The 15979-nt window shown below is 36.0% G+C and overlaps 1 protein-coding gene across 1 annotated transcript in view; it reads left to right on the plus strand.

Annotated features, from left to right (window-relative positions):
* MYO16 (myosin XVI) overlaps window positions 1-15979 on the plus strand; it is a 422200-nt gene that overhangs the window by 73558 nt on the left and 332663 nt on the right. Inside the window, exons 6-8 of the mRNA XM_036250228.1 lie at window positions 528-653; window positions 9932-10007; window positions 13138-13291. Coding sequence (XP_036106121.1) covers window positions 528-653; window positions 9932-10007; window positions 13138-13291 — 356 coding nt within the window. The remainder of the gene's footprint in view (window positions 1-527; window positions 654-9931; window positions 10008-13137; window positions 13292-15979) is intronic.

The raw sequence follows: 15979 nt of genomic DNA on the forward strand, positions 1-15979 counted from the left end.
AATGTTACAGTGATAGCTACATGATCATTTTAAAACTTGTCAGGGTTGACTCCTCCTTTCGCGTGTTCCTGTCCCTTTATGTGTGTATAAGCATCACAGTGATCATGTTTTCTGTTGTCAGTTGTATCTTTGAATCCCTCTCCTATTGCTCCAAATACAGTGCTGGAATTTTAGGGCTAGTTTGTACATGCTCGATTTTAGGGCAAGGAGTGGTAAAGTATTGAATTTTTATATTTTGTATTTAAAGGTATTTCTATTATAGTAGAAAGGGTCATTCAAGAGGGAAATAGGAATTACATAAAAAAGTGTACACTGTCAGAGTCAGAAGGAAAATAATAATTATCCCACAAGCGTTTTTCAAAGAATAATGAAATCCACTTGTACCAAATAAATGAAATTATATATCTGTTTGTTTTATTAAGGTCTCCGTATTTTAGGTTCAATACTTTATTCAATTGCTCTCTTTAACACTGAATAAGGTGTATTAATACTGCTGCTTTTTAAAGAACAAAATACCCCTGTTGCAGTTACATATGGCATGTGCAGGCGGCTACAAGGAGGTGGTGTCTCTTCTCCTGGAACACGGCGGGGACCTCAATGTAGCAGATGATCAGCACTGGACCCCGCTTCACTTGGCAGCCAAGTACGGCCAGGTAAACGATTTCCTGAATCATCGAATGGCTTTATAATCAGTGCATCGTTTTATATTAATTTTATTTTATTTCAAATGATGTACTAAACATGATGTAATTTGACTTTTAATGGCGTCATCTTACTAAACAAATAGTTTTGAGAATGAAAGAAAGCATTTACTTTTAGAAGGACATAACACATTCCTTAGGACTATGTACACTACATATTGTGCTCAAAATCATTGGAGAAATAATCAAAACTTATAAATATCCTTTATAAAATGGGCTTAATGCAGGTTTCTTAGTATTATATAGTCCTTATAAGCTTACCATTTTATGAGTCTGTAATCATGCTGTTTTCTACAGTTGATAAATGTAAAGTAAAATTACATTTTATATTTTGTTTTTCTCTATAAACTATATTTTATTTAATGAATGAAGGATGGGTAGCAGAGTTCTTTCTCTGAATTGATTTTTGGCTGTAGCTAATACATCTTGAGTTACTATTGCATGCATTAATTTTCACTAGGTACCATTATATCATGAAGAAGAAACAAATTCTAACTTTTAAGTGGGTGAATGGGACAGCATTGTTCATGGTAATTCATTACTATTAAAATCAATTTATAAAAATGTGTATATTTTGTTAGAGCATGTCTTAGTAGTAATAGTATGAAAAATAACTCAGTTTTACGCATATGGAGATTTAAGGTAAACGTGCTGATTTCCAAACATTAGTTTGGGATAATAATTACACTCATTGAATTTTAGTAAGTTAAATTCCTTAGAAACTAACGGGTATGCAAAATATCTTTCAACATTTTTGAGTTGTGCAGTTGTTGAAAGAATTGAAAGTATTTGTATTTCAGACCATTTTAGAAAATGCACTTTGCTTGGGGAAGGTCTTCAAATGAATAAAAATATTGTTTACTTTGGCAAGATTTTCTGTAGAAAAAGATTTGGTCATTTAGTAAATATTTTTAACCGATTATTAACAAACCTCAAATTGTGCTTTTAGCAAGTGATTTTGTGTGTGTGTGTGTGTGTGTGTGTGTGTGTGTGTGTGTGTAGATGGGTTAAGGGTTGAGGCTGCAATCACTGAAGTCATTGGCCTCAGGGGTCCAGGGTCCCCAGGCCCCGCTAGACCACTGGAATATTGGGGGATAAATATCTCAGTACTTTATTTCTAGCAGAGCAGCTTGCAGTGTACTGGTGAGAGGTTTTGTCATTAGTTAAACATAGAGAAGCAAACAGATAAGTACTGTTCCCTGGGACCCAAACTGTTGTCCTGTGCTGAAGAAATGGTGATCAGTATATTATCAAGATGTGCCCATTATAGTCAGGAATTGTTTCTGGAAGGAGCTAAATTTGGAAGTTAGTGATGGCTCAGTAAAATGTAGCAGAAAAGTACCCTACCTTGAATGAATGAAGGCTTACATTTTACCCAATTAAAAAAAAAGGAATTTTAGATTTTGAATCAATGCCATTTTAAAAAGCAGCAAATTGGTTCCCTTTAACCACTTTTATGAGATAAACTCTGGGGGATTAAGACTAGATTTTTAAAAGTTTACATATTGTGGACTAAACATGTTACTATTTCTGTTACTAGAAATTAAAAAAAAAAATTATCAGAACCCAATTTGTGTGTGTGTGTGTGTGTGTGTGTTTAATTTGTTGCAAATCCAGTGAAATATTTTGTATGAATTGGTATATTTTTGTATTTTTAAGTCCTATGATGTCCATTTGGTTCCTTATAAGTCTATGTTTTTTATGAGTTTTTTTTTTTTATTTGTTTCAAGAGAATGTCTAATTGCTTGTTGAGGCATTCTTATGATGGCTGCTTTAAAATCATCATTGAATAATTCCAACAGGATTTATATTGCTGTTGGTGTCAGTTAACCATTTTTTTTCATTCAAGATGTAATCTTTAGATCTTTGTGTGATGAATGATTTTATCTTGGACATCTTGGCTATTATGTTAAGAGAAACTTGTTTTTTACAAATATTCTATTTCAGCCAGCAGTCACCTGTTAAGGTTTAGTATCAGTTTCTGATCTACTTGAGTGGGCTGTTGGTTCCCATGACAGTACAATTTTCAGACCATTTGAGGTGCCATTTTGGAATGCTTGGTTTATCGTACCCTGGGGGCCCCCACTGGTTTCTGCTGGTGCCCCCTGAAGGGATAGAATGGGTTTCCCCAGAGCAGGCTCCCATGTCTCCTAGTGGAGAAGGAAAATCTCCATGGGGTCAAAGGGACTTTCAGGGTTTGGGGCCTGTTGGGACATACTCCTCTCTTATCTCTTGTGGGGGAGGGAATCTGAGGCTCAGTGGAAGGAAGTTGCCTGTTTGGCACTTAATATTAGTTGAGGGAGGTCATGGTGTTAGATTCACCTGATTTTGTCAGGGGACGTAGTTTGGATGGAGAAAGCATACATCTGTCTGGGTCCCTTTTTGTCACTAGGTCAGGGGTGGAAAACACCCGGTCTGGAGATGCCTTCTTCTACAGGGTGTGAGGACTCAGGCTGCCCTGCCTCTGTGATTCCTCCCTTCTGAGTCCTTCTCCCGTTCCACTGGTCGGGGTTCTTCCTGGGTTATCATTTCCAGGGTTTATTGGTGTAATTGGCAGAGAGGACCGAGAGGAAACCAGTCTAAGTTGGTGTATCATAAACAACTGTCTTTGTTTTGAAAAATATTTATTTCTGAAAGCCTTGTAAAGCTTGGTAAAGTGTGATGAAAGGAAATTAACTATGGTTATTTTCACGTGAAAACCACCTTCGGAGGCAGAGTAGAAATTGACATGTATTTACAAAATTGTTTTATTATTGTCATCCTTGGTCCTGCATGTTGAACAAGCCTAAATATGACCAGTATTTTCTGCCTCAGATTTTGAAGGATCATCTAGATATGTCCATTCCATATCCTAGATGCTATTAATTAAGGCAGAAAGAAGTAGTAGCTATCAGGCATTGTTTCCCTCAGGTAATCAGATGAAGCAACCCATCCTTTCCCCAGAAATTCAGACACATAAAGTGTACCTTCAATTTCAGAGGTCTGAAGTCCTCCATGAAAACAAGGCAGGGTCCTTTCAGGAATTCATAAGAAACCCTACTCTGCATAAGTAGAAACTTTTATCTAAGAGAATACATTTTTTTAATCTTTTTTTAATTAACTAATTTATTTTTGTTACAGATGTTTCTCCTTTTTCCCCACAGATTCCCCCCTTCCTGTCCCTCCCCGCCCTGTCCCCAGCTTTGTTGTCCATGTCCATTGTTCATGCATGCATGCATATAAGTTCATATAAGTGGTTTATCTCTCCCCCTCTCCTGGGGATTGTCAGTCTGTACCCCACTTCCACGTCTCTGGGACTACCCCATTCCTCCGACTGTTATGTTCATTATATTCCACAAATAAGTGAGATCATATGATACTTGCCTTTCTCTGTTTGGCTTGTTTCGCTTAGCATAACACTTTCCAGGTCCCTCCATGTCGTCTCAAAGGATAAGAGATCTTTCTTTCTTACAGCTTCATAGTACTCCATTGTGTGTATGTACCACAGCTTTTTTTATCCATTTTTAAAGGGCGTATAACAGAGCTTTATTATATGGTAAGTGTTAAAAGACAAAATCATAGTCAGATAAAATTTGTGTCTTGGAAAGACATGTTTTATATAACCATGAAAAAAAGGTTAAGGAATATATTAAACTAGTAAGACAGGTTAGCTATATAGTAAAACTACTTTCAACTGGTTTTAGTGATGAAAGTAGATTTTTAAAAATGTTATTTTACACTGTTAGGGTTAACAATAGAAAGTCATTTAATGGTTAACATACATGCCGATGTGACACCTGTCACGCCTCGGGATATAAGGAACTTAAGCCCAGTTCAACTGCTACGTCCTTCCTAAAGCTTCCTGAAGTTTCCTTTCACAGAAAAGTCAGAAGATAGAGGAAATCAGTGATTAAATAGGTAGAGAGAATTCGTGGATATCAGTACTCTCACCCCATTTACCTGTCACATTAAAAAAATTTCCCAAATTTTGGGTTTTCTTTAATTTTTTTTTTTTTATTTTTTTGGTGCATGGCCGGGAATCGAATCTTTTATTTTTTTCAATTACAGTTTACACTCAATATTATTTTGTATAAGTTTCAGGTGTACAGCATAGTGGTTAGACAATCATATACTTTGTAAAGTATTCTCCATGACATTTCCAGAAACCATCTGGCACCCTATATATTATTTCAGTATTACTGACTATATTTCCTGTGCTGTATTTTACATCCCTGTGATTGTTCTGTAACTACCAATCTGCCCTTTCAATCCTATCACCTGTTTCACCCAGTCTCCCAAACCCCTCCCCTGTGGCGACCATCAGTCTGTTCTCTGTCTCTATGAGTCTGTTTCTGTGGTTGTTTGTTTATATTGTTCTTTCGATTTTACATATAAGTGAAATCATATGGTATTTTTCTTTCTCTGACTTATTTCACTTAGCATAGTACTCTCTAGTCCATTCATACTGTGGCAAATTGTAAGATTTCGCCAAATTTGAACTTCGGGTTCTTTAAATATGCGTTTCAGCCTAGAGAAACATGGTCATGAACTTACATGGGAAATATGATTCAAAAGGTGCATTGGCTTTGCATGATGAAGAGTAATTAAGATTGATGTTGTTATTACTATATTTCCAGTATGCCAGCTACATTTCCAACACGCATCATTTATTAATGTTAAATGAATTAAGAAACTTTCCAATAGCTTTATTTTTTTCAAACCCAGCTGCAAAATGTTTGTCCCCAAATTTTAGAAACCATTATTTCTCTTTCTTCTTTTTAGAATTCCTAGTCTTTCTTCTATGTCCCAGGCACTCCCCCTCACAAACACACCTATATTTTAATTTGCCCAATGAAATGATGAAGCCAGCTTTGTTCTGAGAATTTCCACGGCCTCCTCACCGGCTCTGAGTACCAGTTACCACTTGCTGGCTGTGTGAACCTAATAAGCCTTAATAATTATTATTCTATAGAGCCTAGCCCCAGGGTCTTCAATTTATGGGAACCACCAATGCACCTGTTTATAGGGGCATTTTTACATAGCTCCAAGATTGTTGAGAATAACGAAGGCAAATGCGTCACTGAAACATCAAAGGGCATGTGTCCTGGTCAAGTGACCCAATAGCTAGACTTGTATAGATAGATGTCCAACATAATGTTATCCAGAAATGGCTATTTATAGTACACAAATGAGTCAGAGTTAAAAAAACAATCTCGCCTTTATCCTCTGCTTCTCTAGAAAATGACTAGCCATTATTTCAGCATTTTCTAAATCCTTGTATATTTTAGTACGAAGGATAGGATCTGAAGAACACATGTCTTCTCCATTTTTCTCCATTAAACCTACTGGAATGGTCTCCACCGGAATGTAAGCTCCAGAACAGCAGAGCATGATTTGTGTGCCCACTCCTGTGTGGTGCCACCCCTGTGTCCAGCAGAGTAATGGAAGGAACTGAATCGACACATTGATCTACCAAGAACTAGAAGCAAAGTTCTAATGCTGAGAGGTAGAGTGAGGAGTCTCCTTTAGAATATATGACCCCAGTACCAAAATATTCTCCCTCAATTCAAACTAAGAAAATAACTAAGAGATTTATGTTAATAGAAGATTTTGAATAAATTGTATCTTGATTATTTTGTCAAGAATATACCGTATATCTAGAATTATTTAAAATTTTGTTTACCCATAAAATGCCACTTAATATTTGTTTTCAAAATGATGTTTTAGAAACAGATTTTATTTGAATATCAGGTTATATGCATGAGAGATTTATAACTCTAAAGATATTTACTGTAAATAAATTCATCTCAGTTCAGGAAAAAACTCGAGAAATGCTAACATTTTAGAAAGATTAATGACATTTTTAGAGACATTCACGGCAATTTCATTTTCTTATAAATATCTTACAAATATAAATACCTTGAGGGAGAAGGTAGTTTATAATTTATAACAGTATTTACAGTATTTATTACTGACATTTATACTGGGATGGCATATATATTTTAAAGCTTCCCTTTATAAATACATTAACTTTTCCATTGAGAAAAAAGAAATGCCTGTTCTTCTCCAAAACTGAGAACTAAATAAGTTATTTGAGCAACAATTCTTTCATGAGTTGTACATAAGGTAAAATTTGGTTCTATTCCTGTATATATTTTAGTGTTTATAAAGCATCGGTAATACTGCAATAAAACATAAGAAAATAACTTTAAAGCGCTGAAATCTAAATATCCTTCTCTTCAAAATATTGTGTATCACACAACCCGTATATGTTGATTTTTCAAGGAGTCACTTATATTTTCAATATATTTTTACCCGTGTACATAAGAATTGAGATATAGTTAGAGTTTATTTATTTTTTTTCCAGACATTTCTTCTTTACTTTGGAAAAAAATAAAAACACTGTCTGGTTTTCCTCTTATGCCTCTGAACGTACAACATTGAAAAGCTCAGTGTTCTATTCTAGCTAGGTTCTCTCTCTCTCCAATATTTACATGTCTTTAGAAGTCTCCCCTCCTCCAGCTTCAAATACTCTGCTTGCTCATCCTTCCCAAAGCCTCCTCTCACTTCTCTCCCAAGTTCAAGACCCAAGAGGACCCCTGCCCAGAGAGAATCACTATCAACCTGCCTTCATTCAAACTCAACTTGTGTACAAAGAGAATCATCTTTTTATTTTTTTCCATTCCTGATCTGTTGCCCCTTCTCTGTTTCATCATTTACTGGGCATTACCTGTTCCTCCTTCTCTTCTCCTAACCCCCATATCTCATAAACCACTGAGCCCCAAAAGTCTTACCTAGTAAATGGAGTTGAGCTCTTCAAACTACAATCATAACCAATTAATCTGTGCCTCACTGCCTCTACCCTCATCCAGGGCTTCAGCATCTCTACCTGAGGATTAACCCACCAGCCTCCTAACAGAGCTCCCTGCCCCTCCTCCACTCCATTCTAAATGCAAAAATAATCACACTATTTCAACATAGCATTCTTTCCATTACTGTTGGTATGAAATGCCCACTCCGTAACACAGTGAATGAGCCCATGTGCTTGGGCTTCTGCTCAACTCTCCAGCTTGGGTTGTCCTGTCTCCTGCCACCAGGTTAGAGGATGTAACCATACTGAACTTCTTTCAGTTTCTGTAATATGCCATCATGTACATCTTTTTCCTGTTCTTTGCTCTTCCTGAAAGTGTGGAGTGGTCAAATCTGACTTAACCTCGCAGGACTACACTGAGATGTTACTTTACTAGCAGTTTTTTAATTTCTTAATTTCTGGTGAACTGGCTCCTCTCATGCACCCTATATAACACCTTGTATCATCGCTATCACAACACTTATCAGAAGTGTTGGAATTGTCTCATGTGTTTGTATCACCCTCTAGTTTGTGGGAACAAAGTGCAGGTACAACGTCTGTTTCTTGGTCAGCACAGGGCCGGGCACAGTACTAGGTTGCCATTTATTAAAGAGAGGGTCATTGAATGTTTTAGTTTAGCAGATGCTTGTCTTTCTCAGTGGTGGGTCATTAAATAGATGCATGAAGAGTGGGTGCAGGAGCACGCAACGTGAGGCTTGTTGGCTAGGGGAAGAGGTCCTTTCTGCACTCCCCAGGAGATACTCGGGCACGTGCAAGGAATTGGAGAGGTCTGGAGATAGAGATTTGTGATAGATTACTCAAAGAAGTCTTGCAAAATGGAAAGAAAGTTCAACTTAGAGCCAAATATTATGGGCACTATCACATCTAATAGTATAAAAAGGTCTATCAGAGGAGTCTGATATGGAATGAACCTTGCAGAATGAGGCTGCTGTATGGTGAGTGTTTCCTGAAAGAAACGCAGGACAATTGAGCAGAGCGCTTGTGGGGTTAGAAAGCATGCATTTCAAGGGATAAAAGCAAAACTATTTGCTTAATAAGAAATCACAGTTGGATTAAAAATAAAGTTATTATTAAGGATCTATTCGACATTTTTATATTTTTGATCTGAAATTCTTCAAATGGTTCTGAGCTAGAGGCATTTACTCATTACACTGCAGAGTATGTGGCGGTGAGCATAGGATATACAACTTCCAAATTCCCTGGGGACCTTTCACGTCATAATTTCTCTTTATTAAGTGAGACAATCTCCTTTAGCTTCTGAACTAGGAATCTGACTATCTCCAAACTTATTGCTATTTGTTTCAAGTTTTTAAAGAGGTAATTGAAATAACCATAAAGGATTAATTTTGCTAAATTTATCCCAACTGAAATACAACTATCCATGGAATGAGTAAGAGTCTATATTCAGTAAGTTCTGTGAATTTAAATTTTAGCTTAAACACATTTTTTACTAGTCATGTAGTGTTTTCTTTCACACGCACATGCGGTCGGTCACCTTAAACTTTGATAGTTTTGGTGATTACAGTCATTTGCTTTACACTGTTTCAGTCACCCATGGTCAACCATAGAATAATACATACACCAGGATTTATTTTTATAGATGTCACAAACAGATGAAATTAAGCAATTTGTTGTTTAAGGATACTTTCTTATGTAAGGTCTAAGCATATAAAGAATACATAGTAATGATTAATCCAAAATTCATGGTGGTGGTCAACTCTGGGAAACAGGAAGAGCATTAACTTTTAGGAGGAACACACAAAGGTACCATTAATGACATATTTAACATTTGGGTGCACTGGAATTTATTTCATTATGGCTTTCGTTGATATATATACATTATTATATGCACACTTTATGTGATATACTTTATAATTAAAAAATGTGTTAATCTCTTCAAGTTAATTCTTATAACTTGAAATTAAGTTTTTCTAATTCTCCAATGTGACTTTAGGCTACTATTGTCCACAAGGCTGTAACGGGTGGACAATGTCAATAAATGAGACTTTCATGAATTACTGAATTTAAAACAAAGCAAAACCCACTATAACATGTAATTCCTCCCAGAAGAGATACCCTGCAAACCAACCTGAGAAGCGTTAAGTGCACTTTTTCAAATCCTCAGCGATTTATCCATCATTTGATAAGTAGTGTTTGGTTTGAGTACGTTAATTGCTAAAAGAGTTTGTATGTCTATCATTTTTTTTAAAGGAAGAGGAAATGGAGAATGCAGGAAACATTTGGCATAATAGGTTATGCTAATGCATTCTCATTTCCCCAACCTCAAGGGCCCCTTGAGGCCATGACTATGTATTATCTACTGATAAATCTTCAGTAGCCAGCATGGTATTTCCTATTTCAATGATCTCTAATTTTTCAGACAAACCTGGTAAAACTTCTTTTGATGCATCAGGCAAATCCAAACCTTCTGAACTGCAATGAAGAGAAAGCCTCGGGTAAGTTGCGAGCGTCCTGGGACCACTGAGCAGTCTCTGTTTCTTTCCTGTCATGTGTAAGTTGTTCACGTATCATGAGCATAGTTAGGGAATGAGAGTCAGCCTGTCCTAAGAAGCTCTGTGAAAACCGCCCCTGTTCAGGCACGATTCACAGTTCAGATGCGCTGCTCCAGGACAAGAGACATTGGAGAGCAGTTATATTTATGGGTCACCGTGTACTTCATTACTATGCACTTTTAAGGCTTTAAACTTCCAGGGTAGTGATTCCTGCAGTGTCATTACTTTAAAATATTTTCTTGCTATTGTTTTAACTGTTTCTCATCTTTCTTAATACATGTTTGTTCATTAGGGTATTTATAAACAATAACAATATTTTTTTCTGCACAGATATTTATACTGCAAGAAGTAGAGACTATTATTCTGAAGATAATTTAGAAGTTTGAAAAGCTTACTTTAATGTTACTTATTTTTAACAAACATATTTTGAACATTTCTAGAGTTTTTTTTTTTTAATTCTCACCTGAAGACATTTTTTCCCCAGTTGATTTTAGAGAAAGAAAGGGGAGAGAGAAAGAGAAAGAGGAAGAGAGAGATAGATCTATGTGAGAGAGAAACATCGATCAAATGTCTCTTGTATGTCCCTCAACCAGGAATTGAACCCGCAACCTTTTTGTTACACAGGCTGACACTCCAACCCTCTGAGCCACCCAGCTCGGGCTAGAGTTCTTTCTACCAGTGTTCTCTTATGTATTCAGATATATATTTTAAAAATAAATGTCACATTCATCTTTCAGCTTTTACCAAATTTGACAAAAAAGATACTACTCTTAAATTAGTTGGTTGCATCGAAAAAAGAATTCTAATAAAGGGAAAAAGTCTAACAAAATAATACAAAATTTTTGAAGGTAGTAGTTGATCTAAGTAATTTATATCTACTTATTCTTCTTGCTGCTATAACTACCAGCCTGAGATTTCTTATTTGATGTACAAATGGGAGGGATTATGATTACTTGATAAACCTCCAGTTTAAGGCAGGATGAGGATGCTCTATTCTTTTTGTATTGGAATTAAGTATCATTGTTGAGTGTTTTTAATCTTTTCTTCTAAAATACATTGACGATTTAACAATCAGAACTATGATACCTTAGCAGTCTCAAACTTTAGAATAGGCCAATATTAATGAGAGTGTAGTAATTTTAACATGAACACAAAAGCATGTGTAATAGTAAATATTAAAGGAGCAATAGTAATTAAGAGTTTTCTTCTATTTTTTTTTTTTTTTTTACAAATGTACTTATTGTGAAATATGTCACACCCTCTCACCTTCTGTTAACTCTATTCTAGTTCTAACAGACTACAGTTTTCAAGTTCATATTCCTGGTTTCTTGCCCAAAGAAGGGAATATGTGATTGACCCTTGACTGCATAGACTCCTATCTGCCACATGTTCACCTTTTAGGTCTAGGGTCACCTGTGCCAAAATAGACATCTAAGGTAACTGACAGTCCCACAGCCCCGGGGAATGACTGAGCTTCTGGTCTAGACTCCGCCTGAGCTTCTCAGGCCTAGTGCATGGTGACTCAGCCAGTTTTGCCCATGTTGGTTCTGCCGTGTCTACCATCAGTCATCAGTGTAACCCCTTTTCTATGCCATGTTGGTCATGAGAGACACGGTGATGTGACAATAGTAGACACTCAGTAAACATTTGTTGATTGAATGAAAATACTTCCCTCACATCCAAAGGACAAAGAGGTTCCAAGTAAATGCAGGGTATCCCAACATCATATCCAAGAGCAAGAAGAAAGAACCAGATCAAACAATAGTGCCGAGGACAGTGAATGTGACATCCATTTTATGACTGAACAAATGAGAAGGATAACAGTACTATACTATACTCCTGCTATTTTTTGTTTCTTAAATTTAAAATGGACACAAAAAATCCACTGGGGGATCAGAGCAATTTGAAGTGTAGCTGTTAGGCGGGGCAGAAATCATCTCCCTCGGCAAGGAAGCTGAGCTGTCTCCTACTCATTATGTGATTATGATTTAACCCAAAGCAAATGATGACAAAATCCTGGCGTAAATACTTTCTTGTGGTAGCTGAATTACTGCAACCAGCCCATAAAGCCACATGAGTCAAATTTATAGACAAGGGTGCTCATGCAGTTTAGTTACTAGGATGGAAAAGGAGCAGTTGACTCCATTAGGTTCCTAATTGTTATTAATGTGAATTTTCTTCGGGATTTATTGATTGCCAGCATCATTTGTTAATAAGTGTAAGTTTGATTAATGCCCTTCTCTATTGCTGTCCAGATGTCACTGTTAATGTGTGATTTATAAGGAACTATAATAATTCATATTTCAGATTGGGAGGCTAGATCCACTATTTCAGTAACACAACTGAGTATTTATTTGTACATCTATCCATTTAGTGAAATGTTTTAGAATGCTTCCTACATGTTATATAATAGCCCAGTCATTCTGAATATAAAACTATTTTTATTGTGTTATTTCATATTCACCAAGATGAAGGAAGAGCTTCACTGAAAGTAAAATAACATTAAGTTCCCTCAAGTTTAGCTCCTCAGCAATTTACATTTTACATATCACCACTTAGCGGAAATTATTTTTATTTATTTATTTACTTATTTAAAGATTTGCTTTTTTTTTTTTTTAAATCCTCACCTGGGGATATTCTTTCATTTATCTTCAGAGTGGGAGGGAGGAGGAGAGAAACATCAATGCAACAGACACATCAACTGGTTGCCTTCCACATGACCCTGACCAGGGCCAGGGCCTGGGCGGAACTGCAACCCAGGTCCATGCCCTTGACCAGAATCGAACCTGAGACTCATTGGTCTGCAGGTCGATGCCCTAACTGCTGAGCTAAACTGGCCAGGGCTGAAAATTATTTTTATATATTTTTTTATTTCATTTGTAAGTAAATATGTCAGTAATGTGAAATAGTCTTTTTAAATAGCAGTACTGCAATTTTATTCCTACCTTAAGCTTTTAACGTTTTTATTTTTGCCGCATGTGCTGATGAACTTTAGCATTTTCAGAAGTATTGAAAGTGAATAGTTTTCTGTGATTTCGCCACTCACTTTTCCTGTTTGTCTTGTTTTGTGCAGACATCGCTGCATCTGAGTTTATTGAGGAAATGCTGCTGAAAGCTGAAGTTGCCTGGGAGGAGAAGATGCAGGAGCCCCAGTCCGCGCCCACCGTAGCACAAGAGGAGCCCTACGAGGAGATCCTTCAGGACCTGCCGGCCCTCCCCAGTAAGCTGTAAGTGCCTTCTTCATACACGAGAACGGCCTGGACCTGGTTCTCTGCTGCTTAATTATTCTCATTTGTCTTCCCCTCTAATCACCAGTCATTTTACAGGCGATAGTAGGTCTATCTCTCAACTCTAAGTTAAAAAATTGAAACGACATTGTCAGTATATTTATCAAAGGTTAACAATAATGAGTTTAGCATACTTCTATGGAAACTCTCTGATTTTTTAAAGATTACTATTTCAGTAATTAGGTGTATTTGTCACCATGAGATCAAAGATGCTATTTTAAACACACGCCATGGTTTTAGCCAAACTGGTATGTAAAGTTTCTGATGACTATCATAATGGCTAAATGTTCTAAACTAGGAAATGCAGATATTCATGTTTTTCTCTCTAAGTATAAAACTAGTGATGTATTGGTGTCTAAAATATCTCCTACATACTAAGACATACTACAAGGAGGATACACCTTAAAAAGATCATGCTAAAGTGGACAAAGCAAAAAACAGGGGTCCACATATGATACAATCCCAGAATTGTCAAATCCATGGAACGGAAAGTATATGAGTGTTTTTCCGGAGTGGGGAGAAGAGGTAATGAAGAGTGTCTCTTATTGGATGTAGGTTTTTGGAAATGGTAGAAATGTTCAGGAAGTAGATGGCTACACAAATCTGCAAATATAAAAAGCACAGAAATGTACACTTTAAAAGCATGTATTTTGTGCTATATGAATTATATTTCAATAAAAGAGATAAACAAATAAAGGAAAAAAAATGACAAACTGTAACTCAGGTTGAAAACAAAATCTGCTGTGTACAATCAGTGAGACCTGGAGGAAGTCACCTCCTTTTATGAACATGTTTCTCTTCTGACAATGGAGATTTTGTCTAATATTAGAATATTTTAGGGTACCTTGAATGAATAGCACTATCTGGTTTCTGGACAATCTGAGAAATAATCAAGAGGAAAATGGAGTCCAAATTACACCCGATCAGTTGCAGAGGCTACATTGGAGGAGGTGCCGAATGTGGAGTATATCTCATTACTAAGTAGCGTTGCCAACTGGGCACCCAGAAACCAGGTCAAGGGAGGGGCCCCAGACAAGGTTGCAGTGTGGAGGAAGAGGAAGAGCTGTGCTCTCTGCAGGAAGGCTTGCTCTAAAAGGAAGGAGACTGGGGCTGAAGAGATTCTCCCCGGATTCAGACAATTCCTTTACTTCCCAAATGTTTTGGAATTAGCGCGACTCCATTTCTCTTCTTGAAAAGTTGAAAGGATTTTGCCAAGGGACACATCCAAGACCCATGTGATGAAAAAGTGTGCTCAAAGGGGAAAAATCTTATTTCAAATCCTGTCCCAGTACAGGCATTCAAAAACACTTTTAATTTAAAATTATACAATGCGGAGGCTAAAGCCATATGCAAGTGCGCTGACCTCTACTTTATACTAAGATATATTCATTATTGTATTGGATTTTTTTAACTTTGTTGTAAAGGAGCTTGATGTCTATGTCAGACATTATGCTAAGAACCTTTATGGGTTGGTTACCTTAGTCTATCTTCAAAGTCCTGTTAAGATTCTCATATTTTCCGGTAAGATTACAGAGCTGGGAAATGACAGATCAAGATTTATAGCTGAGGAATCAGATCCTACCTCATTCTCACTTACACCACATTATCCCTCTTCATTTTTCACAAGTGAAAAAAAAATGCTATCACATTTGTGTAGGAGCTAAAGGGAAAAAGCCATGGAAAGAAAAGTTGGAGTCAAGTCAGGAAATAGTGACTTGGTAAGAAACAGTCTAAGTTACCTAACCTGAGTGGTTAGAAAATTTTGACCTTTTTCTTTACATTATTGCATTACTGATATCACTGGAACAAGAGGAGTAATACAAATTTTTGATGTGAAGAATTAACTTATCCATGTGTCTATAGCTTTACTTATATTTTGGCTGTATTTAAAAATGAGGATACAAAAATGTTCTCAAAATTGCTTTTTATCTTTTTTATATTATTGCTTGAACATCAGGCTTGAAACAGAATAATCAATGGCTTTTTGTTCTACATAATTAAGTATAATTGTTTTAATTACATTTTTCTCTTATTGACTTACAGCAAACCTTTGAAACTTTGAAATAAGTTTTATATAGAATTTTAACCTTTTTTATTATCGTCTGATATTTTTCATCAGAGATATAATTGAAAATTAAATAAAAAACTTAATCATAATTTTTAGTTTTTTCAACTGAAAAAAATTGGCTTGTCTAAGGATAACAACTAAGTACATATGTAAATTTCATTTTATAATTCATTATTTGATACATTTTATCTAGTTTTTATTGTCTTAATTTTATTTTTTTTATATGCAGCTTCTAAATTTGGATTGCATATATAAACTTGCTTTCATTCTTCAAGAATATATTTTTCTATCTGTGGAGCTGGGTGTCTTGGTTCTGATAGATTTTACCACATTTTTTCTCAATATCTTTATAATGTAAATAAATATGAACCAGAAGCAAACAACATGATGGAAAAAGCAACTAGGTATTACTGTGTTTTAATGCAGAAAAGTTTGCTTTCTATAATCGACTCTTTTAGGTCTTGATTTAACATGAGAAGGAAAAATATGGACACTTGAATCTTCTTCCATTAACAAATTCACAAATATCATAAAGGGCAAAACATTCTCTAAAGCTGCCC

Source organism: Molossus molossus, unplaced genomic scaffold (assembly GCF_014108415.1).
Source record: "Molossus molossus isolate mMolMol1 unplaced genomic scaffold, mMolMol1.p scaffold_m16_p_9, whole genome shotgun sequence".
Lineage (NCBI taxonomy): Eukaryota > Metazoa > Chordata > Mammalia > Chiroptera > Molossidae > Molossus > Molossus molossus.